This window comes from Panicum hallii, chromosome 3 (genome assembly GCF_002211085.1).
Source record: "Panicum hallii strain FIL2 chromosome 3, PHallii_v3.1, whole genome shotgun sequence".
NCBI classification, from domain to species: domain Eukaryota; kingdom Viridiplantae; phylum Streptophyta; class Magnoliopsida; order Poales; family Poaceae; genus Panicum; species Panicum hallii.
The window spans coordinates 61,683,483-61,709,293 of record NC_038044.1 but is presented as its reverse complement, the minus strand read 5'-3'; the positions used below and the strand labels follow the sequence as shown (position 1 = coordinate 61,709,293).

Genomic DNA, 25,811 nt, shown 5'->3' with positions numbered 1-25,811 from the left:
TTGATGACCATGACTCGTGTCGGAGGATATCTTAGAAAGATTCAACGGCATCTAACGGTTTTAAGCCGTACGTGGTTTATGCAGATAAAAAAGTGGGCATTAATAAAATAGTTACCGTGTGCAATGACTTGTTGAGCCGTTGCAGACGGAAGGTAAAATCAAAGCTCTAACATGATTATATTCTGTAACTACTTGATTAATGATAAAACCACTCGATAACATGTAAAAGAAAGAGTCATTGATTGAAAATATAGTGTGTAATATATTGTTGACAATAATATGTTATAAATATATGTTAAAGTTTGCATTATTTCGCAACACGTGCAATCAACTGTTTCTACAGAAATTAAAAGTTGGACATGTTGGCGTATTCCAAGCATATGTGCACTATTTTTCTATCACGGTGATGTTTATTAACATCTATTCCTTTGTATTTGGTAATGCTAAAAAGACAAATGGAACAAAAATAAAAACTGAAAGGAGTGTACATGGGCTATGACATGTAGCAAATATAAACAAAGAATTATCTATCATAAAGTAACAACCTATCTAGAAATTACGAAAAGGCAAAATTTATACGCTGCTATCTAGCAAAGTATGGAGTGTCGTAAGAACTAAGAAGTAATAATAATATTTTTTAGACGCCAACGCTCACAAACATGCAGGCACACTTACCTCTATAGTTGCACGCATGCAAGCCTACTCTGTGAGCATCTTTGAGAGACTAAGCTGATAGATTCTCGAAATTGACGAAGTCACTGCGGACGTCTCTTTGTCGACGGGCGCGTCACCTACCACTGAAAGAATAGCACTAAATAAGATAATTTATTCATTACATAATTAATTCATGATACATAAATTAATCACGTTGTTACCATATCATTATGTTACCAACATATCATGAAACAAATACATTTACAAATATGTATGATTTTCTATATCTGTTGTTAAGATTAAATGACAAGATGAGAATGAGAAAGCTAGTTTAATAAATTGTTTTGTTAATTAGGAATCTAATGGATTACAGCATATTAGAAAGTGTATAAAAGAAGTTGTTAAATGCATGTACGGCGTATCTGTTTTAATCGGTGAGAATAAATATGTATGTGTACCTAATTGAAATGGTGAAATAAACCGTTGAAGCGTATGTGTGAATAATTTGTAAGTGCTTCATCGCTTAAGTGACATTTACTGAACTTGCAGCAATGATTCGACTTGTAAGCACATGATCGTCCTCTTACGACTTATAAGCAAAGCTGTGTAGTACCAACGCTATATCCTAGCATGTTCGGAGTGATAGAATTGTCGTCGTATAATTGCATTCCCACAAGAGCCATTCCGGTGGTGCCTACATTGATTGAGCGCCCTTATGCTTAGCAAACAAATCTTCTCACCAACACACGCAAACCAAGAAAGGAAAAAAAATCTTAGTACAACTTTTCCTCTTTAAGCAAGCGGCGACGTTGAGGTCTCTCCGTCCCGACGAGCTGAGTCATCTCGGTTGAGCTTGGGCACCGCCGGCCATTAGCTCTTCTTTAGCGAGCGAATAGAGAGAGGCACACAGCTGCAGATGTAGCAGAGTTGCAGCAAGCTGGGGTGGCTAGGAGGAGCGGGAGGGAAGCGAGAGATGGTCAGAACTCGGCGGAGCGGGAGGGAAGCGAGAGATGGTCGGAACTCGGTGGCCCTTCGGCGAGTCACGAGGTGGGTCGGTTGGGAGGAGCGGGAGGGAGGCGAGATGGTCGGAACTCGGCGGCAATCCAGCGAGCCGCGCGGCGTGAGACGAAGACATCACCTGTAGCAGTCCGGGATGAATAATTTATACGCAGAATAAACTCTATATATTTCAAATGGTCTCTATATTTTATATATAACCCTCGTATAGGCTCTGTATAATTTTCATAGAAACCCTTAATTTGGATTGCAATTAATAATCGCGATCCGAATATTTACAATTACAACCCTGATATTTGCATATAGCAGCACCCTGGACGGGATTGGCTCCTCCTCCCGTTCGTCAGCCGCCGCCGTCCTCCGCGCCTGTCCGCCGGCCCAGATTTACCGAATCGCGGAAGGAGTTTCCAGGCGCTTTGCCTCTTCAGAGTCGGACGTCGCGGGCCGTGGTGCGGCGCCCGTCGGCCGCGATGAAGTAGAGCGAGAGGAAGGCTGCTCACTAGCTTGGCCGCCTTCGAGGGCGCCACCGGCGGCGCGACATGCGGTTCGTTCATGTCTGCAACCTGGCTGGCTTCTTGTCCCAAGCTTCGGAGCTCAGCTCTTCTTCCTCCCCTGGAGCAGTGGCAGGCCAAGCGACTACAAACAGACAAATGAGTCATCAACTCGTCATGCTCAGATATTCGCCGCCGCCGGCGGCGGTGGCCGGTACATGCTTCGCCGCCTCCGCTGGTCTTGCCGCAGGTTCTGTTCGTGAGGTGTTCGATGTTAGCAGTCTCTTTGCTGACATCTGTTTGTAATTGAGGAGTTGCTGACATCTGTCTCGTAATTGCAGGACGTTATCCTCCCCGGCCAGAGGTTTGCTGAAGCATCAGCAAGTCAAAAGGTTCCGGACATTGTTCTCAATTTCAGTTTGTCCCAATTCTTGTCGACATGCAGAGCAGAGTTTTTTTATTCACCAGCATCGCAACGACTCAACCGAGAGATTCCGTAGTCACAATTTGATGGACAATTCTTCAGAAATAATCTGAAACAAGGTTGGCAGGCATTGTTCTCGATTTCGATTTCTCCCAATTCTTGTTGACAGGCAGAGGGGAGTTATCTATTCACCAGCATCGCGTCGACTCAATCTTGAACTTTCATAGCCACAATTTGATGGGTAAACCTTCAAAAAGAATCTGAAAACCAGGTTGCAATGTGCAGGAGCGGAGACGGAAGAGCCGTCCCTGCATGTGTTCTGCTCTATACGCGAGGCGTGTTGCGGAAAGTGCAGGTAGCTGAGGGCACCTATCAGTGTATCAGGTGTTCGTTGAGGTTCAGGAATTCGTCGTCGTCGTCAGGTTCAGGTTTAGAAGTTCGCCGTGCCCGGCCGCCGGGTGGTGCTCCGCTTTCCATAGCCGACGGCTGGAAATTTCAGAGCTGCATCTGCCCATCTTGTTTACACATCACATGCAGGGGCAACATCTGAAACCTCCTCCCTTTCTCTGTTCGCATGGCATCAGCACCGCTGTAATCTCCTGCAGTTCTCTGGCTGACTCTGTCAAGCAGAACTCCATGCCTGTATATGGTAGATTCAGTTTGCTCGAGATAAGAAAAGTTTAGTCACGCATTATTGTGCAGTGGACCACACTAAAGGAACCGGCAAAATTGGATGATGGTTCCAGTGCAGAACTGCCTGTCAAAGCCTGAAAGTTCTGTTCAATCCTAATGGTACTACTATCTATGGGCCTGTTTGGATCCAACGGAAAGAGAAAGAGAAAGTGCAAAACTTTTGCTCTTTTGCACTTTTTTTTTGCACTTTTGGATCCAAACACCCCAAAGTGCAAAAGGGCAAATGCTACCGTAATTTTGCTAATTATGGATTAATTAGGCTTAATAGATTCGTCTCGTCATTTAGTCCTCATCTATATAATTAGTTTTTTAATTAAACTATATTTAATACTTCTAATTAGCGTCCAAACATCTGATGTGATAGGAGCAAAAATTTTACCATTTGCCCTTTTGCCATTTAGGGGTGGATCCAAACAGGCCCTATGTCGTCTGGACAAAGCAGCATGTTCTGATTCATGAAAAGAAAGAGAAAATCGTGAGGGACAAACGCCCTGAAAAATGCTGGATTCTTGTCTTGATATCTCGCACAGAGCCATCTCGGCAGTGCTTGCGTTGGTTGAGCGCCCCTATGCTCAGCAATTCAGCAAACAAATCCCATCACCATTCATCAGTGCAGGCAAACCCCAAAAAGAAAAAAAAATCCTAGCACAACTTTTCCTCGTTGAGGAAGCGGCGACATTGAGGTCTCTGCCGTTGCGGCGAGCCATATCTCGGTTGAGCTTGGGCACCGCCGGCCATTTCTGATTTCTGCCATGCCCTGCTCTGCCCTCCTGCTAGTAGCCGTTCATTCGCCTCCAGCGTGCGGGCGCACACCGTCGACCGTCGTACGAGATGACGCTCCGCCACCGCCGGACGGGAGGCTGGGAGGAGGGAGGGAGAGGGAGGGAGAGACGGTCGGCGAGCCGCGGCGTGAGGCGAAGAAGCAGCCGTCGCGGGATATTCGCAAACGACCCCCCAGGTTCGATTGTAATAAATATATTTCCAAAATACCCCCTATATTGGATCGTAATTTATAATCTCGATCCGTACATTTATATATAATCCCTTAAAATTTTCAGATACCCCCTAATTTGAATCGCGATTAATAATCACGATCCGAATATTTGTAATTACCACCCTGAATTTTGCATATAGCACCCCGGTCGGGGTTGGCTCCTCCTCCCATCTGTCGGCCGCCGCCGCCCTCCGCGCCCGTCCGCCGGCAGCGCCTAGCGTTATCCCAGCCACCGTTCCCACATCCAGGACCTAGCATCAACGAGCTCTCCGTAAACTGCGCGGAATAGCTCGTCAGCAAGCGAGGAGTCCAGTGGCCAGGGCGGCGGCCGCCGCGTGGCGTCCCGGAGCTTCGGCCGCTTTCGGACCTAGATGTTCGCCGTGGCCGGCAGCCGGCCGGTGCTTCGCCTGGAGCCGCAGACGGTGCGCTGCCGTGTTTTCGATCAGAGATCCAGAGCCAGCTATTGCAACCACCCACGAGACGGAGTGGAACCTGATGTTTCTCGCCCATCTCAGACGGCCGTGAGGTGTTCGTGGAAATGCTTGGACGGGGATGGCTGAGCGTGACACAGTTTCAGGCGCCGTGCTCAAATTGGAGGATGCAGTCTAGGAGGCCGCTCAGCCGCTGCCCCTCTTGCATAGCTCGATCTCGTTGGAATTCTGGACCAACAAGGATTATGCAGTGTCAGTGCCATGCCGTATGCCGAGGAGTTAACAATCTCGTACAGGCTTGCATCGCCTGGCTACTCCAGGGCACAATCAACAGTAAAACCATGTTCGTGATGGTGAGAGGAGATGGTGATTCATGTGCCAGATTTCTCTGGGCCCTTTTGGGCTTCTGACGCAGTGATGCTGCACCAGGTTCCAGTGCTCTGAGGTAAATTCCAATGTGCTATCTCTGCTTTTGTCAGTCTTTGCTTTTGCACAATATCTGTTTTCCAATGCTTCCATCCGATTGAGGTATTACTTCATGTATTTGTAATATAACATTGTCTCTTTCTTTGAAAATGGAAGTAACTGTATCATCTGAAAATCATGAAAGCATTTCCACGAAGTTTCAAAGTTCAGTTGATCACGATTTACACTCAGAGATAATTTGAAGCTTCTTGAAGACATGAAATGCAGTTCAGAACTCTTAAATTTCAGGAAAAAAATGGATGAAGTGTTCCATAAAGTTACGATCAATACATCTAACATATTTCAAAATTTCAATCAGCTATAGTAACAGTTGCACTCTCTGTTTGCAATATCTTGTATGTTCCTCTGAAAGGTGTCCATTTAATCTTCAATGTGCTGTACATCTGGTCCGCAGTCATCTGTTTCATCATCATTGTAGATTGTTCCCATGCCATTCTGTACAGCAGCTATAGGAGGTTCTATGGTAACCGACATTAGATATAGTTTCCCATTCATACCAAATAGCCTTTGTCTAGGAATGTCCGTGCAATCTCTGCAAGAAATCTTGACTCTAACCACCTCACCAAAGCTCTGGATCACTCCTTCCCAATGCACATCTAAAAGCAGCCCATAGCATGAAGCAAACTGATGTAATACTTCCCAGGTACACCATTTAGGAGGGATCCCTCTCAGTTGAACCCATGTCTCTTTTAGCTCAGAGTATGGTTCAAGATCTCCGTTCCACACTTCTACTCTCTCTGAAACACCTTCTCTACGGAGATTGAAAGATACAAAGTCTGCTAAGTCTTCCACTTTCTTGTTTGGAGGAAATCTCACTAAGTAACACTGTTCATCAAGTTGTCTTATCTGCCATGGCCAATTGGGGTTGAAACTTCTAGCAAGTTCCCACCTTAATTCTTCCACGGTTATCTCACCAGTTTCTATGAAAAGTTTCCCACAGTTTCTGAGATCAATCAGTTGTGGTTCATGCACTTCAGGAACTTCAATATTGTAGAAACCTAGCCCATTGGCTGCAGATCCCACATATGTAGCATACCGGTGGCCACGTTTTCTCACAGGACATTCCTCCACCTGATGATCCTCTTTGCTGCAGATAAAACACAATCTGCATTTAGGTTGAGTCAGTTTCTCGGTAGCTTTACTGGATCTTCCTACCTCAATTTTTCCCCCCGCATTCATCACAGCAGTACTGATTGTTTGAGCTGGAGGAGCTCGCATCTGCTTGCCTTGAGTTTGTGCCTGAGCTTGAGGTTGTTGGCTCCTCATCTCCTGATGCATAGGTCGACAAGAAGCTGGAGAAGGCCCCCTCTGGTTGATTCTGGAACCTTGATTTTGGTATTGATCTCCCTGGTCGAACCAGCCAGGTGGTCTCCGTTTGCCACCACCTCGGCCACCGCCACGACCCCGTCTGACGCCATGACCCCTTCCCCCATTGCTCTCTGTCCTGCTCCATTGAATTCCATTTTCAGCTATCGTCAATGCCATCTGCGGACAATTTTGCAGAGGTTGACCTATGTCTCACGTTTTTCTGAATCCTCTTATTCCCTGGTCAGGTTGTGGATTCGTTGGTTCTCTGTGCTTATGATCATAACTTTCTCCAGCACTCCTTACTTTCTCAATCTGGTTCACCGAACTGGCAGGCAATGAGGGAGATTCCGAGGGAGAGATTGCATCTGCCTCCAATCCTGCCATCTCCCGCGAACTAGCATATGGCTCATCATCTCTTGCTGGATTGTTGTGTTGGCGATGATGCGGAGCTCGAGATCTTCTCGGCATTCTCTTTGATGAGGTGTCAGGATTCTTCTGAAGCGCCCTAGCACCCATCCGATTTCTCCGGCCCTTTCTTGGACCAGATGTGCCTGCTGGATTCTTTGGGTCCGGCAACTCTTTCCTCCCATTCAGCATCGCAAGAACATCTGCCATGGTGGGTCGATCATTCCGATCAAGCTGGGTGCACAGCAATCCTACCTCCATGCACATCTTGACCGCCATTAGCTGAGACTCGTCACACAGTGATGGATCAATCAACTCCTCCATTCGTCTAGCTTCCTGCCGAACCGTCCAAGCCTGAAATCAACTCCAGTGGTATATATGTTATGACTTGTAAATTGATATCACAAACATAGATGTTATACAACGAGCAATACTTACCTATTGAACTAAATCTTCGGCAGGTGGTGGTTCACATCCACACATATCACTGATGGTCCAAAGGAGAGTGACGCCAAAACTGTACACATCGCACTTCATCGATAAAATATGTTCATGTACGTACTCTGGAGCTATAAATCCCCTGAATGATTAAGTAAAATGAAATGATGTAAGAGAAGATAAATAAATCAAAATTGAAAAGTGCTATATATATGCACATCTTGGGCCCATGCTCCTCTGGTTCTGAATGCAAGTCGTTCAGGACAACAATAGAGTCTCCATTCCTCCAATATGACATGGTTTGCAATTTTTGTAAAATTGTTTTAAATAGATAGCTATATATTATGAAGGTGTGTAACATGGCGAATCTAGTAAAAAGACCTAGATTTGAAATCAGAGGGAGTATTTTAGAATGACTGGTCTTACGGTGTGCCAAGTGATCTCATCATCATGGCCCAACCTTTTAGCTGTCCCAAAATTGCTAATCTTAGGGTTCATGTTACAATCCAAGAGAATGTTCCTATGCTTCATATCCAAATGGACAATGCGTTGCTTATGTAGGTAGTGTATGCCTCGTGCAATCCCTTTAATTATTTGGAAGCGAGTGGGCCACTTAACATTGCCTGCAAATTACAGAAGATGCATATAGCCATGTACAGGCAACTATAAGTTAGAGACAAATAAATTTACAAAGGGTTAGGAGATGCATCTTTTTCTGGCGGTGAACTGTAATTTGTATTTCGGCAGCAATGCATATACTACCTTGAGTAATAAAGCCGTACATGCTCCCATTTCGCATGTATTCTTCGACGAAACAATAAGTCGGTTGTTTATCTCCAGCGTATTCATCATCCAAGCAAGCCAAAGCCACTTTGATTTCATGGCAGTATCCCAGACATCTAACTATATTTTTGTGGCTAGTCTCTGAAACAATATTAACTTCATTGTATATGTGTTTCTCTTTCTCATCACGTGATGGAGGGTCGGGTGCTTGTTTCTTGATGGCAACCACACGCCCATCGTGTAATCGACCCTAAAAAGTAATGAGCACAGAGTCAAATGATGGGTTCGTGACATCTTATTATAAAATATACAAGAACAAGAGCTAGTGTCCAAGGCACCACAGAAATCCTAGGACCAAGAATATCCGGGGAAGCGTAAAAATTCTCAAAATAAGCAACTACATCTGAGCATCCATTTTGTTTATCTCTAAGGATCAGTAACAGCATTAGCCATAAGCCTCACAGCTGGATGCTTCACTACCCGTAGTTGTTCTGAACCAAAGATCAATAAAAGAAAAACTACCTGTTTGATTCCAATGGTATAGCAATGCTTTACATTTGTGGACGGAAGTATATATTATATATAATAAGTGTGTACCTTGTAGACATTGCAAAAACCACCTTTTCCTGTGCGTTTCTTCTTCGAGAAATTATTCGTCGCGACCTTCAACTCAAACAAGCTGAACTGTGTGAAGCCTGTCGAACAGATACTGACATAGTTTAATACAATTTCATTATTTAATTTATTATGCAACAAGCCAACAATGCAATCTCCCTCTGAAGAAAGAAGCCAAGTGGTAATTAATTAGTATAATAATTAAACACTGAAAAATCAGTGGTGTGGAGATCAATGCAAGTTACCTTTAAACCACCCGTGGGGGCGGAGGACTGCGGCCGTACGCAAGGGTGCCCACTTCTGGATCGTACACGAATGTGTTCTCGATCGTCCTGAACCGTCTCATGAAGCGCTCGTCGTAGGCCTCCTGTTGCTGTGCGTTAGATTCTCCAGCATGCTGCTCTCCGTCTTCGTCATGGTGTCCGCCTTGGTGGCGCGGAGCTCCTTGATCTTGTTGAGCACGGCACCAGTGATCTTCTCCATGCTGCCCAAGGCGGAGCGAGGCGAGATGAGTTAGAAGCTAAGCAATCGCCGGCCAGTAGCAAGGCTTCCCCGGAGATGAGTTAGAAGCAAGCAATGGCGCTCTTAATTAGCTAGTATTTAAGGCCTAATTGGGCGACCATTTGATGAACCTCGCCAAGGCAAAGGACAAAAGTAAGGTCATCTGCTCCATTTTAGAATGACAAGAGACGGCTGCTACTCGGGTTAGTCGTACCCTAAACTAGCCAGCATCAGGTCTTCTGTTAAGTATTCTATTACTTATTCTACCAATCTTGCATGTGCAGGTGAATGCTTGGACTGGGGATATGATCGACACAGCGATTCAGAACAAATTTGATCAGCTGATGAACAACGCGTGGAAACGCATCATGCTCTGCCCCTGTCCTTTCTTCGTTCCTTGTGCGTTTGTGCTTGTTCGTCGGCGTCGCCACCAGGGTATTGCAGCATCGACCATTTATATATGACGGTATTCATGCTGACGAAGGACTGCTGGTGACCATTTATAATAGGCTAATAGCCGTTGCTGTGGCGACATCTCTGTCAAGTCGTTGGCTGCAACAACTGCACACGCTGCCGTACACATGCACACCCTGATAACGCACTTAGTACAAATTATTAGCTGTGGTCTGCATGGAAACTTCTCACAATCATCTATAAAGCAGGCTTCAAAAAAGAAATCCTTTCTGGATTAGGTGACTGTATCTAAAAGGAAAGAGGGAAAAAAAAATGAAAATACCTCTGTGGATGTTCTTGAGATGCTAGCTACATGGCAAGAAAGTTCTGCTAACCCCAAAGAAACCAGGATGCATCAGCCAATGAAATGCCACGGATTGCGTTGCCTTGAATGTGGATTTAGTATGCCCATTTGACCTTGACTTGCAAAGGAGTTGGTAGTCATATCAAATGTTTGCTTGTATTTATCTGTGGGATAAGATCTTTGAGGATGATGGTGCTGGTTCTAGTTCTGCTAGTTCTGCTGGTCTTGGTGCTGGGCTTGGTGGTTCTCCCTCCTTGCATAGGAGGTCATGTGCTTAGTGCCTTGCTGCAGGCTGCTAGTTCTGGTGCTTGTCTAGCTGATGCTTCTGAACTTTCTGCCTACCTGGACAGTGATACTGTTAATCAGTACGACAATGATTTCAACATTTTGAACTGGTGGCATGAGCAAAAACTACCATATCCTGTTCTTTCAATCCTAGAAAGAGAGGTTATGATTGTGCCTGTTTCTACAATATTGTCAGAATCTGCTTTTAATACTACTAGCGGGATCATCGAGGAGCGGTGACGGCGTCTGGGCCTTGAGATGGTGGAGATGCTAGCTCTAGTGAAGGATTGGAAGCTAGAAGATGCAAGACTTCAGGATTCCGTGGAGGATCAAGAACTCGAAGACTCTTCCCAGAACTTGTTTCTTGACGAAGAATCTATGTAATATGATTTGTGGTGTACTGGTGTGGACACGTTGTCCAGAACTTGAACTTGAAGTGATGTATTTGAACAATTTAGAGCTGGTTGTACCCGTTTTTTTCCTTTTTTTTTTCCTTTGTAGGGTTTTCTCCCCATGCGGTATGAGGTTTTACCTATAAAGATTTTTAATGAGGCAGCAAATAAAACATCTCAAGTTAATATATGTTGTTCTTCTCAATGTCTATGTGTGAATGTTTGGATATGTATGTTTGAAAGTTTGGATGTGCATCAGTGTATGTTTCTGTCTATGTGTATGTGTATGTTTGAAACTTCAAATTTTTACTTGTGGAATTGAAATGGACGATGAAATTATGGGAAGATGAAATGGTGGAGAGGATGACGGGCTGCGGGCTAGCACAACACGCAGAGCCCAAATGGATAATCGGGCCAGCCCAACACGGAAAGAAGGCCTTCATGCTGTGCCTGGGCTGAGGTCTCGGCACGTGGGCCAGCCCGGCCCGGCACGGTTAAGTAATCGGGCCAATCGGGCTGGGCTAATAGTGCCGGGCTGAATCGGGCCTGGGCCGTAAATTGTGTTGTTTGTCAAATGAATAAGCAACATCTAATGATACATGATGATGAGTACATGTTGTGTGATATCACAAAGAACAAATAGCTCCTAATCAGTAGTGCCAAAATTTGGCTCATGCAGCTGCAGTCAGAAAGGTGAGATCCTTCACCTTGGCAATGCAAGTGATCGGTTCTTCACAAGTGATTCGTTTGTTCCACCGAAGTACTTGACTTCGATTGATCACTGGATCGTTGGATTGGATGCCTGTTGCCGCCTGCACGAGGCGGCTGGACGGTATGGCCGGATCGCGCCGGCGCTCCGGCGAGTCAAGCGGTGAAGCGACGGAGTGACGCCGGTGCCGCGTGCTCCCGGACCTTGGTAACTAAAGCAGAGACGGTTTGGCCTCGAGTGGAGGTTGTCCTAGGCAAAGAACCTGCTGCGGTTTTCCTGGCGGAGGATCCCCACCGTCGACGGTGGTGGTGGCTGTATTCGCAGAAAGCCCTGGATTGGCTTGTAATATTCACAAAATGCCCCCTAGTTCGGATCGCGATTAATAATCGCGATCCGAATATTGAAACTATGTAGGGGTTTATATGTAAATATTTGGATCGCGATTATTAATCACAATCCAAATATTTATAATTAGGATCCTGAATTTTGCATATAGCACCCTGGTCAGGTTGGCTACTCCTTCCGCCCGTCCGCCGCCGCCGCCCTCCCCGCCCGTCCGCCGGGAGCCCGGAGCCCCATCCCATGAGCAAGCTCTCCATGAATTGAGTTTTGTTCTGTTGGAGAGAGAGAGAGAGAGAGAGAGAGAGAGAGGAATGGATGGATCGTTTGGGTTAAAAAAGTGGCGCATCCTTGATCCTCCATCAGACCACAGCTGCATCGATCTGATCTGAACAAATCCGTTGCCACTGTGCTCTGTGCAGGGGCAACGCCTGCTGTTTTGTGATGGGAGAGAGCAATGCGCGCGAGGGATCCGCCGTGCCTGCCATCATGGATGCAGAGCCAGCCAGCCAGCTGCTGTGCCCACGAGGTGGGTCTTGGAGCCTGATGTTCTTGCCCATCTCGGACGACCGCGAGGTGTTCGTGGAAATGCCAATTTGCCATGCTGAGGTGCTGAACACTGGGACAGGCTTGCGTCGCCTAGCTACTCCTTTCTCCAGTGCACAGTCAAAAGGGAAGCATGCTCGTCATGATCAGAGAGCTGAGAGGGACGGTGATTGGCACGCCAGATTTCTCTAGGCTCTTTTGGTGCTTGTCACCAGGTTCCATGGCTCTGTTTTGAGGTAAAATCCCACACCGTGGCTACTTTTGTTTTGTCCAGTTTTTGTTTTGCAACTATATACAGTCCCATCTGATTGAGGAGCGTCTGCAGGTGTAAATTTATGCATCATTTAGTTGTGGCATGTTTTGCTCTGCGGATCGCTTGATCAACAAGAATATAAGGTTCCCAACATCATTCTTTACTTCATTCCAGTTTTGCCTGGAGCCCAAGACATCAAAAAACTAGAGCGGCTAGGACAATGGACATGGAACAGACAAGAGCAGAGAGAAAGGTAATGCTAGATACAAATCCTATGTGGGCTTCATCTCCACAGGGTACCCGCCACGCAGCTTTCTCCACAGGTGCGGCTTCGAGATTCTTAAGCGCCCACAAACAGGACTCGGAACGGATTTCTTTTTTTCTGTAGCGTAGGAGCAAATCTGGGCTACCAAACTCGACTGTTGCATGCTCGCTGGCATCAAGAGGCTGCAATCAAACATCAAAGTCAGTAGTCAACCAAGAGTGAAGAGTCTCTTCAGTGACGATTGATTGTACTAAATATGCCTATGAGGAATTGACCAAGATAAAGAAGGAAATGTATTTTAAATTTCAGAACACCATGTGCAATTCAGGCATTTTTGCAGCATCACAGAACATGTAAACCACAACTATATGACGATAGTTATTTTCAGTTTGTTACTCGCGCAAATCATCCAGTTCTCATTTCCTGTCTCCCGGCTGACTACAAAGCTGAAGTTATTTTTCCAGGACCTAGTCCATCAGAATTCTAAGCAGTGCGAGAATGTATTTTTTCTGAAATTTCTTGGAAAGTTTTAAGGTAGCATGCACAAGGGATGGTCCTTAACAGTTGCATAAATCCATAGACACTGGTGAGATATTATCTGTACACTGAAGCAAAACTAATCAGAAATTATTAAAGTTGCAGGACAGTTTATCTCTATCTATTAGGCCCATGTTCTAAAACATGTCAAAGGGAGTGGGAAGCATATATCCACTATTATTATGTATCAATGTGCCCCAACATAGAAGGCTTTTATGTTTCAGCATGCATTATTTAAGGTCCATCACGGAAATCATGTACCACTAACTACCGCCAAGTTGTTGAATATTATAATACATTCATACACATCAATTTCTCACTTGATAAGGCAAAACCTGAATGCTGGATTTGCAGACAGAATTTTCGGTATAACAGCATATCCATAGCTATAGGTTACAAGCAAAAGGACAACAAGTGATGTTTTCTATGACAGGTAGCAGGAGCCAAATAATTCAAATTAATAGTGTTTATTATTGCCAATGGTAGTCTATAGGACCTTACCGGGTATCTAGCATGGAGAGGCAGGTCTATTACAATGTTACAGTTTGTTAAAGTGCTTGGCCTGAGATCAAAATGAATCTCAACAGTTGACCGGTTGGACAGAGCTGAGGGTAGTTCAAGGTTGGTGTCTCCGAAAACAGCAACATCAAGGAAAACTGCAAGATTATAGAAAAACTTATTAGAATGCAAATAAAAATGCAGTTGCAGTCTTCCTCAGAGTTAGAATTCACCTTTGTGCTCAACAAAATGCTGTAGCTCAAATGGGTCAGCAAACACCCCATTCGGGAGCTTCTCAATTATCACCAGATGGGCATCATAGCCATCAAGGAAATTAACCATGGCATCTTGACAGGCACCAAATTTCACAGAATAGACTAGACGACGGTGAGAACCTTCACCAACCAGTTGCCGGTGCAGTTCTGAGAGTGTAGGCACTTCAACAGCATCAGTAAGTCCTTTGCACAATTCACCAGAGTCAGACATTTCAGCTAAGCCACGGTGGGGAGCAAGCTGGTCAGTGAAGGTGTAGAGATATTCATCGCCAATGTACGTCCTGGAGCAGGGCATACAATTGATGGATTTCTGGCCTCTACCTGCCTGTGCAGTGCAGTAATTAAAACTCACCCACACAGGCATAAACAACTCAGACCAAAAAGAAAAAAGACTAAAATTCAAAGCATCACATACATAACTAGAAATAGGGTGCATCTTAAAATCCAAACAAGATACAGCTAATTACCTCAGGCCACTGGACTTGAACGATCATACATTTAAATCGAACTTGGGATGGATTCACACTTCCTTACATTATCAATGCAAGTAAATTTCAGCATTTAAATCGCTGGTAGCATTCAATCTGCATTACTTAAGCCACATCACTGAACCTAACTGCTAATCAGCTACAAATGAATGCATTCCGAAACCCTTCCACATCCTATGCATGGACGCGAGCCACAACACCAAAATCCGAACCAACAAGGCATCGCAAATCGCGCGCAAGTAAATCCGCCTAAACCAGGAGCACCCGCCCATCCCCACGTACCGGCTCAGGCGACGACGAGGCGGCCGCGGCGGAGATCCAAGCGGCGGCGAGCGCCACGGCGAGCAAGCAAGGACCGCCTGCCACCGCCATAGGAACAGGAGGAGAAGAAGGCGGCGCGAGCGACGAGTTCGGGGGGCAGAGAGATCAGAGGAGGAGTTGGGCGCGGCCCTCTCGCCGGTGCCGGGCGGTGGTGGTGCCGTGGAGGTGGAGCGTCCCCACGCGCGGCGTGGCGCGGATCTCGTCGCGGCGGAGGGCCGGCCTGGTCAACGCCGGCGAGCGTGTGGGCCGCCGAGCGGGGCCTCTGGGTCCTGGGACGAGCTGTTTTGGCTCAAACAAACAATTCGGCTGGGCCAACTGAACTCTGACGAGGCCATCCATGGTTAGCCCATAGTGCTGACGACACCTGAAATGGCCAGAAGAAGATGCCAGGTGCCAAGCAAAAATAATCTTCACCAAATACTCCAACCACAAAGGGAGTTTTGCTGTTTGATGAGAAACAGTATCACAAATGTACTGAAGAACATGAGGATTCTTTCATACGGCCCTGGTGGAAATTCTGTCCCAGCTGGGCAGGGGAATGCAGACCTGTGTGAAAGATCAGTTCAACATGATCTGGAGCAAAATTTAGCACGCGTATCGGTTTGGAAATAAGGAATGCGACAGCTTCAGAGGCTGCATGCAATTTACGGCTCAGGGTAAAGATAGATGGTGGACCAGCAATGCCTGTCTACCGTTAGAATGACAGCAGACACACACATCAAGCGTGTTGAACCGTGGAAGTAGTAAGACAACAGCCTTGAGAAATCAAATAATTTGAGTGATTTCTACACAATGTACATATTAAACATGTTGTTTCGCGACTCCAAATCCAGGCCTACCAACCGAGACAACCCTGAAACAATGAGGAACAAAAAGGTTATTAAGTAAACTGTTCTGTCCGTAGTTAATATTCAAGATCATTATGGTCAGCATAAAAAAAATCAAAACAGAGATTAAGAAGGATTGCTGCGTGGTACAGCTTCCATTGTTTTGGTAGATAAGTTTTTGTTGTGAATTCAGGGAACATATTTATCCTATAGTTCATGAAGCCGGAAACAAACAAAAGTTTATCTTCCTCAGTTAAGTTCATTTGATAGTGGCAAACACAAATTGTGATAGATGAATGATAAAAAAAGGGTATGTAACTCCACGATTATTCGTAGCATCCATAAAAATATTTTTCTAGAAAGAAAGACACAGGAGTACTCTGGTAAACCATTCCACCAAGTATCAACCCCACGGCAACTTAATGGTACCTTGGCTAGTGCAACAGGTCAATCCCTGCCAAAACCATCTACAAAAAAATTCTGAAGCTAAAAATTTCACACAATTCAATCTTGGGCAGATAATATTCACCTCAATCGTAGGACGGCGACCGCACAACAGATGAGTAGTAGTGGGCCTCTAACTCCTTGAAGCTTGCAGCTGCCTCCTGCCCAATTCTCTCCAGCATCCTCTCTGTTCCCTCCGCCTGCTGACTAAGCAACTCAATCCTCCTATCCACATTCTCATTCAATGAAGCAAGCCTGGAAAAGATGGCTGTCCTCTTAAGTTCTGACACTAATTTCAACAGAGAATCTGCTGAATGTACCTGAACAGAATCAAGACATAAGACATTATCAGAAATTTAAGGTTTAGAATCGATACATGACACTTATTGCCAATTTCTTCATTATCTGAATTAGTTCCCTTTCTTTAAAAAACGCATTAGGATTGCACATGTAAGACATAAAATTTAGCAGAATATCACCTTTCCGTTATAGCATATGGAAGGGGAAAGAAGGATATTCACCTGGCCACAATGATCATCTTGGCCATAGTGAACAAGGGCCACTACAGTCTAGGGAAAGCTTCTCTTATTGTCATTCTAACAGTTGTGTTTACCTTGGAACATCAGTCTTCTAAATGCCATCCAAGTTCTGATGCCCCTGAAATGCCATCCAGGTTCTGATGCGCCAAAACCTTATTACCCTTCTTGTTCTATGCATCCACACGTGTTCATCACTAGATCCTACATCTGTGTTTTCATTACAGTTTCGCATCCTCATTTTGTTCTCATCTTGATTCACGCCCATAACAACAAGCCTTCTGATTCTATAGCCTGGTCGCCTCAAGCTAACAGGTTAAGATCACAGTTCCTGGCGATTTCATTATTAGACATGCCATGAACTGATTACAACATATCTACTGGGGAAATGGCTAAATCTAACTCCTTATTTAGTAATCTAATTGAAAGGAAGCCAAGTTGAGAATGTCAAACTCAAAACCCTGGAAGAACATTTATGTCTTGATTTGCAGTATATGTTTCGAACAATGTACATAATTCTATCTATCCATACCTCAGCAGTGTAATATAAGCAGAGCCAGAGCAATATTGTGCAGCCAAAAGATAAAGGAATCGTCAAAAGCAAAAACTGGCTTGGAAACTAAAGAGTGTAGCAGTTTAAAGTAGTAGGGAACTATAGATCACTCTAAATTTTGATCATGTGTTTAGTTAGAAAAATAACTAGTGTATGTTTAGTTCAAACCAGTTCAAACACAAGTTTCAGAATCAAATTTACTAACACCTCGCCGGCAGCGAGCAGGTCCCTACCATGTGGGCTGCGCGCATCTCCATCTGGAAGGCCTCCTGTGAGTTGCGCACGGGTGGCTCGTTGACCTGACCACGACATCCCGAGCAAGGGTTAGTCCGGAGTGCCGCCGCGGGGTCGCTAGATTTGACAGCAGGGGGGGGGGGGGGGGGAATTAAAGGTGGCGCAGGGACGTACCCGGGAGATGTTGATGAGGGAGGAGAAGTTGTCGACGAGGCTGGAGACGTCGGCGTCGGCCTTCTGCAGCAGCTACTTCTGCTTCTGCGCCGCGGCCGTCGGCCCGGGGCTGGGCCGGCGGCGCCGCCTGCTTTGCTCATCGCGCGGGTAGATTCTGATTTAAACAGGCTACAATCACAATGCGCCTTAACAATCGCTACTGTCATTCTTACACCACACCCTTACAGTTTGTAATGTTTTTTTCTGCCATAATCTTGTGGAGGTGGTATTCGAACGATTTCCAGCTCACTTGTTCAGCAAAACTCGCAAGTAATTCTGACATGTTCATCACTTGACCAATCAGACGAGCCAGACATCTACAGTTTCGCAGCACAATGCACAATCATGTCAATGTGGTAACAGCCATGTACACACAGAATGCCTGAACTACGATTCATGTCCAGCTACCAAAACAAAACACCATATCGGTGGCCAATCATAGTGCAATACAGAAAACATTTGTAAAAAGAAAGCTAGCAGTCCGCTACTATCACAACTCACACAGTACGTTTCAAGCCAAATCAACTTGAGATGGCGTCTCAATCTGCATGTCTCAGGTGACAAGAAAAAAATAGTAGTAGAGAGGCTTACCTTTGCACTGGAGCCAGAAACCGAGATGATTCGGCTTGCCAAACCAATCCTCAGTTTAATTTTAAAAAACTAGTTTTTTTTTTAAAAAAAGAATTAAAACTAAAGAGGGCCAACGGTTACCCTTAGGGGCACCAACTTGCACCTCCTAGATCAAACCATTGCGCCAAGCATAAGCTTATATTTATTCATCGTCCATGACTTAGCATGCATTCGGCACGCAAGACATCGGGACGGCAGACTTATTCACTGTGCCTTTTTATCCAGGTAAGAACTTCTGGCTTTAAATTGCAGTATATTACAAAATTGGTAAAATGGAGGGTACACCAACAAACCAAATTAACTATCCAGTCACACATTCCACTACAACCACAAGAAAGTAAAATGGACTTGGCAAAGAAAGTCTAATTATCCCCCAAGAAAACGTGTGCTCATCACAGTTGTAGATAAATGTCTAAGCAGGAAGACCATCAAAGAACTTCATGTAGTCATCAAGCTGCTCTTCATGCCTGATCTTTACGATAGAACCGTCCTCTTCCACCTGCAAAGCAAACAACAAACATGTCAGCTAGATGGCCTAGGAAGAAAGAACCCATAATGACAAATGAACCACTACAAGACATAAGATAGAGGAAAAAGTGAATGTCGGTCGTAGTTTGTACCCAGTACTCTGGCGGTCTCAACTTCAGGTTGTAGGTGGAAGCCATGCTCATGCAGTAGGCACCTGCATCATGAACAACCAGTCCAGCTCCCTACAAGGGCAATATGTCAAAAGGGAACAGAGGAGACTCTAATCATCAGAGAGAATACAATGGTGTTGAAAAAGACCTCATCTGGTGTTGGAAGCTCCCTATCTTTTCCAAGGAAATCTGCAGACTCACAAACTGGTCCGACAATATCAAAGGTCGCTACTTCAGCACCAGGAGAGGGGGGAGAGACCAGTTCGATATGCTGCGAGATGAGTAATGGTTCAACAGAATGTAACAAGATTCAAGCGCTGAAACCACTTCTGTGCATGTCATCTTTATTTATGCAGCTAACATGATTTTCAGTGCACTTGAATGACAGATAGATGCTATGCACCCCAAACACAAATGCATGCCGACTATGTATAAATATATGCTATCATACTGTGGGTCCCAATATCGTGATAGTGCTTCATTAAGTTGCAGCAATCCCTGGGTGCCAGGGCGCATTGTTGACTAAGTGCCCACCAAGTAGAGAATTAGCAGCGGAAAGAACAATAATAAAAGAAATCTACGGCAAGAAATGAGATATAGCAATATAAAAGCATGGAAAATGGTCATGTGAAGGATATCATCTCCCTCTTTCTAGTTCTTCGAGTTTATTTAACTTGTTAATAAGAAATCTCCAAATTGGCAATGTCACATCAGAAACCAAGGGATATTTTGGGTACTTTGGACCTGGATGACATGTTTAACAAGTTTAAAGACCTGAATATACGGTTTCCGAGTTCATTCATGGACTTGATTGACACTGCATGACAAGTTTATGTCAAGGTGAAGCTGGGGTGCCATAGGTGTGTGGTTGAACTTTCTCATCCTTCACCAGTTGAACATATAAAAAGTAAATTACTATGATTGGAGAAAGCAACATTCAAAATTATCTCAGACTGCAATATCCAAAAGTTCCATGTACTAGAGTAATAGTATATTTTTTTTTCAAGACTTCCTGGCAAAGCGGTTACTATCCTAGATACATAACCAAAGCTGCCTCTTGATTAAGTTCAAAAACGCTGCCTCTTGAAATGATTATGGTTCTAGAGACAGGAAGGAAACTTCCTTGAGAACATAGAAGTAGTAACACGCATCATCATTAATAAGATCTAAACGAACCTGGTATGCTCCATACAGACTAGGTCTGATGAGTTCTGCCATGCTGCCATCAACAACAATGAAATTCTTTGTACCGTTAGATTTAACACCAGTTACTCTATTGACGAAGCAGCAAGTATTAGCAATCAAGGATCTTCCAGGTTCAATGATAAGAGTAAGATCTCGAGAGAGAACTAATTCTCGCACCTACAACAAAATAATTAGAATAAGCATAATGAATCACAGCATAACCACGTAGACTAACTTTCCGTATCGCAAAAGGAAAGCTGCTCTTTTAAGGAAAGCATATGAGCCTGCAAACATATGAATAAGAAACATGTTAAGGATGTTGATCTTACAGTGTTGATGAGATCCATAGGTGCAGGCAAGACTGCATCAGTGTGGTGGTAATCTATTCCCAAACCACCTCCAATGTTCAGGTACTCCAACTCAAAACCTTGTGCTCGAATTTCATCAACAAAATTCACCATAAGAATTGCAGCATCTCTAAATATATCAACCTAATAAAAATGGAACAACACTTCAGATGTAAGAAAGAAACAGGTATTCTACACAGAATACAGGCATGTCAACAAAGAGGAGCAAAATAGTTTGAGAGCTTAAAAGTTCTCCGCGTGACACCAAGCTCAAAAGGTTACTCAGCTCAAACAATGTGCAACTTCAGTTTTCAAGGCACAAGCCACCTTGCACTTTAGGGTCTTTTTGGGTAACATTAGTCCATATCAGACCACTTTGCTTAAGCAAAATAATTGAAACAATATTTACTAAAATGAGCATATTAGTACAAGGAACATGTACCTCTTGGTTCAGTCAATATGCATATTAATTTCAAAATAATTGAGCCATTACATGGTCATCCTCACACAACTTGCTAACAAAACACAGGCTCATTTTTTATGTTGATATCAATGCATCAAATCTCTGGCAAATGCTGCAAATTCCATACTTGCCTCACATTGAACATGATAGTTCGTGGAGAATAGTGCTATATGTAGCTATAGACCACCATAGTATTATTGAAAATTTTGGACTTCACTATAAGACAATAGCAACTTCAATTATTCAGAATTAACAAAACTCACTTCGCAGTTCAACATGAAATAGTGAGAGAGCAAGGTGCAAATGTGGTCTGGAGGCGGCAAAACACAATTCAACTTTCTAGTTTTGAAGTGAACAAGTAAATAAGAATTGTTCTGAGATCACATATCAATTAGGGCATTGTTATGGAAGTGTGATAGCCCAGACATCTATCCTCGTTACAGGTTCTATAAGGGACTTCAGGTATGCAAATATATTTCTAATATTCTAAAACTAAATGGATATAATTGGCATTTGATAAATATCAATTTCAATCTTCACTCCTTGTCCTTGTCCTCGCCCACTCTCCTGTAGTCCCTGCCTCTCAGGGACTATCCAAAAGAGGGTGCATCTACTGACAAAGGGTGACATGATGTAACAGGGTCATTGTTCACTGGGACAGAAAAAACTTAACTGCTTTCTACAAAGTGACTGTTCTCCTCAAACAAGATGTTGCCCATTATGGCAGAAAAAGGTACAATTTACCACTGAGATCAAGCTCACACAGCAAACGCTAGACATTACATTTATAGTGATAATTAAGAGAAATACTATATAAAAAGAACAAGACATTACCTTTGTAATAGTAGACCCCAGATGACAATGAACACCAACCAATTTGATATCATTCGAGTATGACTTGATAGAGTCCAGAAACCATTGCAATTTCTCATTGCGGATCCCGAATTTGGAAGTTTTATTTCCAGTGGCAACATACGGATGTACCTGTTGAAAGAAAGTTCAATTTTTGTCTTCAAAAAAAAAAACTGAACTGCTCCAGTCATTGAAAGATATCTTATGTAGGTGTATAACTCAAAACTTTTCTAAGATGTTACTCTCCTTTACTATAATTACTATTACTAATAACTTGTTTATTCTTTGCTATCATTTGGGGCTCTTGTTAGGTTTCATCTCTAGCCTACTCGGACTTGCTTGGGATTAGAAGGCCTTGTGATGGTGGTTGTTCAAAGGTGAAACAGACCCAGTGTGGTTGTTTAGTCAGGACTGGGGCAGTGGTTGTCTACAAGATCATCAAGCTATTTAGAGAAAAAAGGTCAATACCTCATGGCTAACTAGCACAGTTAAACCAACAAAAGGTATCCCACTCAAAACAATGCAAAGGGGATAGGACAAAGCGCGAGAAAAATCAACTAAATAATCTCAGTGGCCACAGGTGCATACACATGCCTGTGTGTTTTGGGGAGTGTTAGAGGGTGATCATACCTGCGGATCCACATCTGGATTTATTCTAAGCAAAACAGGCACTTTCTTTCCTGTAGCCCTTGCAGCTCTGACAATATTCTCTAAATCAAATTCGCTATCCACATTTACAAATACCCCGCTCTCAGCAGCTAATTTGAGATCTTCCAATGTCTTCCCATTTCCATTAAATATACACCTGATCTTCAAAATACAAATTGAATAGAGTTAGTTCCTCTTCGGAATAAATGTCATCAACTGGAGAAACAATGAGCTCTACAGCTAAAAGGTGTGCAAATTCAATAGCAAGCGAAAGAATTCCTCGAGTAGAATAAAAAATAGTATCACAATGTCCTTTTTTAGCTTCTAGGCTTAAAGTCCACGTAACACTCTTGTACATATTATTTATTCTTTAATAAAACATCATTAGGGGTCTCCTCTCTTGTTTATGCAAAGAAAAAGAAGTTACCAAGGACAGATCTGCACAAACAAAACCATAGTTACTTCTGTAGATAAATTTTTTTTAGGGCAGCTCCAATGTGCATTTAAAAGCAAACCGTGGGCAAAAACAGCAAACCATGCACACTGGAGGCGTCGAATGCTCATGACAGAAGCTAAAATCGAACTCCGAACATGATTCGAACACAGCGAAGTAAAATAATCGTAAAGCTACTCAAAAGTGCATGCTGGCAATGGTGCAGTGACAGGCAGGAAATCTAGCAGGTAAAAGAAAGATATTTTCTTATTTAGGCCCCGTTTGAATCCACCCAGCTAATTCATTAGCTGATTAGCTGGAATTAGCTGGGTTGAACCAGCTAATTGGATAGTTGCTATTTAACTTGTTAGAAGAGGTTTAGCTGCCTATTAGCTGGTCCCGTTTGGATCCACCACAGCTAAAATTAGCTACCTACCAATTAGCTGGTGGATCCAAACAGGCCCTTAATGTGGGGCCCAAGAAAACGATGTTTACACTACAGGCAGCGAACCATGCAGAACCAACCGAATACTGCCCTTTCAATTCGAATGTGACACTGGAGCTGCCCTTAAAAAAAACTGAACGCCTGTTAGATAGCTTGCTACTGTTCCGGACTCTCCCTGCTCCTTCATGTTTTATTGAATGGAAGGTAGTAGAGCCAAAAAAAATTTCTTATCCTCTTTGACCATACATGCAAAAGTGACAATTTCGAGTTCATCAAAGATCTTGTATTCGAGCTGTTAGTTAAGTTTAAAAGTTCTTTAACTCGATCCAGACTGTTGTGTTGCCCCTTACAATGCTACATAACAGGCGACTGTAAATTAGCAAGTTTGGTATCCTTTTTAGATTAAGTAGAGACCAACTAAGCATCCCCGGTCTCCCTGCAACTGGGTCCGCAACTTTAATACAAATACAACACAATCTATTCTAATCCATCCAAACTTCATACATCACACAACACCAGGAAGGCATTCCTCCACCAGCAAATGGAAACGCATTGCTCAATGACCCATTCCATCCCAGGAAGTAGAAATGTAGGAACAATAGCAGCACCTGGTGGGGTCGAATCCCGCTTGGAGCGCGAGCCGGAGCTCGTTGCCACTGACGAGCACGGCGCCGCAACCGAGCTCGCGCAGGAGGCGCAGCACGGGGAGGTTGTTGTTGGCCTTCACGGCGTACCCCACGACGGAGCGGAGCCCCTGGAGCGCCTCGCGGTAGGCGGCGAAGTTGCGGAGGACCTGCGGCTTGCTGTAGAGGTAGAAGGGGCTCCGCGCCGCCGCCGCCATCGCGTCCTCCACCCGCACCCCCTCGCAGTACAGGTAGCCGTCGGCGCCGCGGCGGAAGCAGTGCTTCGGCGCCGCCGCCGCCGCCGCTGGCTGCGGCGGCGGGGACGGGGAGGCCGTGGAGACGGAGGCGCGCACGGAGGACAGGCGGCCGTGGCGGCGGGGGCGGGGGAAGGAGACGGCGGCCGCGGCGCTACCGCGGTTCCGGTGGGCGGACGGGCTAGGGTTTAGGGCGGGGAGGAGGGAGCGGGAGAGCAGGTTCGCCGCCACCATGGTTTGGGAAGCTTGACAGCCGCTCAGTACGGCGAGAACGCGAAGTGTGCGAGATGCGTCGGCCGCCACAAAGCGGATTGCGAGCGTGGGGCCTTTTGTTCGGCGTGTGTAGGCGTGGCTGGGCTTCTGGGCCAATTTGTATGGGCTGATGGGCTGGCTCAACCAATTTGGCTGAGCCGAACTCGACGAGGGCCATGTTTTTTTTTAAGGGACGAAGGCCATCCGGCCATGGTTGGTTAGCGCTGAGCTGCTGACGACACAAACGAAACAACTGAAATGGCCAGTCAGAAGAAGATGCCGGACGAGGCAAGCTCGGCAGGTGGCAGGGAAAAATACTCTTCAGCAAATAAATCTGTTGGAGAATACTCCAGGAGCGTGGTTAATGATTAAGGATGCAAGTGGATATCTAATAGTATTTTTTGAGTTCGCAAATTAATTACAATGTTATGCTAATTTAGTTCATTTCTCCTTCTAAATTATTTACGCAAAATACTTTCATTTTATCCACTTTTTTGAATCGATCCAATAACCCAAAATATATATAACTTGCATTCCTATTAACTATTAATGATCTTTTAAAAAAACTAATCATTTATACTTCCATACCCACAAATAAAATAATAGTTCCCTGACAGTGAAGAGTGAACTTATCCTTTCATAATCTGATGTAACAAAATTCGAATGACACGCAGAATTGAGCATAGACAGAGTTTCTCATTGCTTGATCATTTCAAGTATGTGTCGACTCTGATGAGAAGAAGTATAGAATTTCCCTATCTGAAGACTTACAAGTATTATTTTCCCTATAAGAAAAACACTAACTTTGCAATCAAGTACTAGTTTACAGCCAACATATTTCCCTCTTTTGATATGTATATGTATATGTATATAAACCAAAATCCGCCAATGTGCAGCATCCTCGCATGTCGAAGAATGGCCCTCCTTTACTTCAGTTGCTTCAACACGGGAAAGCCCCTGTCAGCTTGATATGATCAAGGGTCCGTCTCATTTCTCAAGCCATAGCGCTCGACAGCCGGGTAGCCAGCTCTGAACACACCTCCATATGCCTCGGTAGAATCCGTTTCGATCTGGTTCTTGATGAATGCCCCGAGCTTCTTCTCAAATTCGGTCTCCGCGCCCTTCTTGGAGGTAGGTGCTGAAGATGATGATGACGACGCTGCTCCTGAGCTGGATGCGATGATGCTACTAGAAACTCTTTGGGGATCAAGGATGATTGAATTCAACCTAATAGATCATCACATCACTCATAACCTATAGGGCATTAGGAAGGGTTGAATTGGTAAAAGATTAGATACACCGGTGTTTATATGATGGAATGAAACAGAG

At 44.5% G+C, this 25,811-nt stretch overlaps 2 protein-coding genes, 1 long non-coding RNA gene and 1 pseudogene across 4 annotated transcripts; 1 reads left to right on the top strand and 3 right to left on the bottom strand.

The window, feature by feature from the left end:
* Positions 1-3,899: 3,899 nt before the first annotated feature.
* Positions 3,900-10,735, top strand: LOC112886840. Of its 2 annotated transcripts, XR_003227443.1 has the most exons (4): positions 3,900-4,237; positions 4,414-5,149; positions 7,365-9,443; positions 9,525-10,735. It is a non-coding gene; the product is annotated as an uncharacterized LOC112886840 (long non-coding RNA). The 2 variants fall into 2 exon arrangements; XR_003227442.1 differs by lacking the exon at positions 3,900-4,237 and having other exon boundaries at positions 4,262-5,149.
* A 1,881-nt stretch (positions 10,736-12,616) lies between these two features.
* On the bottom strand, positions 12,617-15,152 carry LOC112884025 (phosphatidylinositol-glycan biosynthesis class X protein). The gene is made up of 4 exons (XM_025949322.1): positions 14,867-15,152; positions 14,055-14,421; positions 13,825-13,979; positions 12,617-12,968 (listed from the first exon to the last, which is right to left on the bottom strand). The coding sequence occupies exons 1-4, from the start codon at positions 14,954-14,956 to the stop codon at positions 12,717-12,719; spliced, it is 864 nt and encodes a 287-aa protein (XP_025805107.1). The 5' UTR covers positions 14,957-15,152; the 3' UTR covers positions 12,617-12,716.
* Positions 15,153-15,444: 292 nt separating this feature from the next.
* LOC112884027 lies at positions 15,445-17,991 on the bottom strand (annotated as a pseudogene).
* Positions 17,992-18,461: 470 nt separating this feature from the next.
* Positions 18,462-24,522, bottom strand: LOC112887274 (probable diaminopimelate decarboxylase, chloroplastic). The gene is made up of 8 exons (XM_025953411.1): positions 23,962-24,522; positions 22,458-22,632; positions 21,810-21,959; positions 20,495-20,656; positions 20,157-20,342; positions 19,129-19,251; positions 18,963-19,052; positions 18,462-18,841 (listed from the first exon to the last, which is right to left on the bottom strand). The coding sequence occupies exons 1-8, from the start codon at positions 24,462-24,464 to the stop codon at positions 18,755-18,757; spliced, it is 1,476 nt and encodes a 491-aa protein (XP_025809196.1). The 5' UTR covers positions 24,465-24,522; the 3' UTR covers positions 18,462-18,754.
* Between the last annotated feature and the right edge of the window lie 1,289 nt (positions 24,523-25,811).

Coding starts and splice junctions, on each gene's coding strand:
- LOC112884025 (XM_025949322.1), bottom strand. CDS start 14,956: ATGGCGGTGGCAGGCGGTCCTTGCTTGCTCGCCGTGGCGCTCGCCGCC. Junction 14,422..14,866: donor CCTCGTCGTCGCCTGAGCCG/GTACGTGGGGAT, acceptor TGCACTGCACAG/GCAGGTAGAGGCCAGAAATC. Junction 13,980..14,054: donor GCATTTTGTTGAGCACAAAG/GTGAATTCTAAC, acceptor ATAATCTTGCAG/TTTTCCTTGATGTTGCTGTT.
- LOC112887274 (XM_025953411.1), bottom strand. CDS start 24,464: ATGGTGGCGGCGAACCTGCTCTCCCGCTCCCTCCTCCCCGCCCTAAAC. Junction 22,633..23,961: donor GCGGGATTCGACCCCACCAG/GTGCTGCTATTG, acceptor TTTGAAGATCAG/GTGTATATTTAATGGAAATG. Junction 20,343..20,494: donor CTATGGATCTCATCAACACT/GTAAGATCAACA, acceptor ATTTTGTTGTAG/GTGCGAGAATTAGTTCTCTC.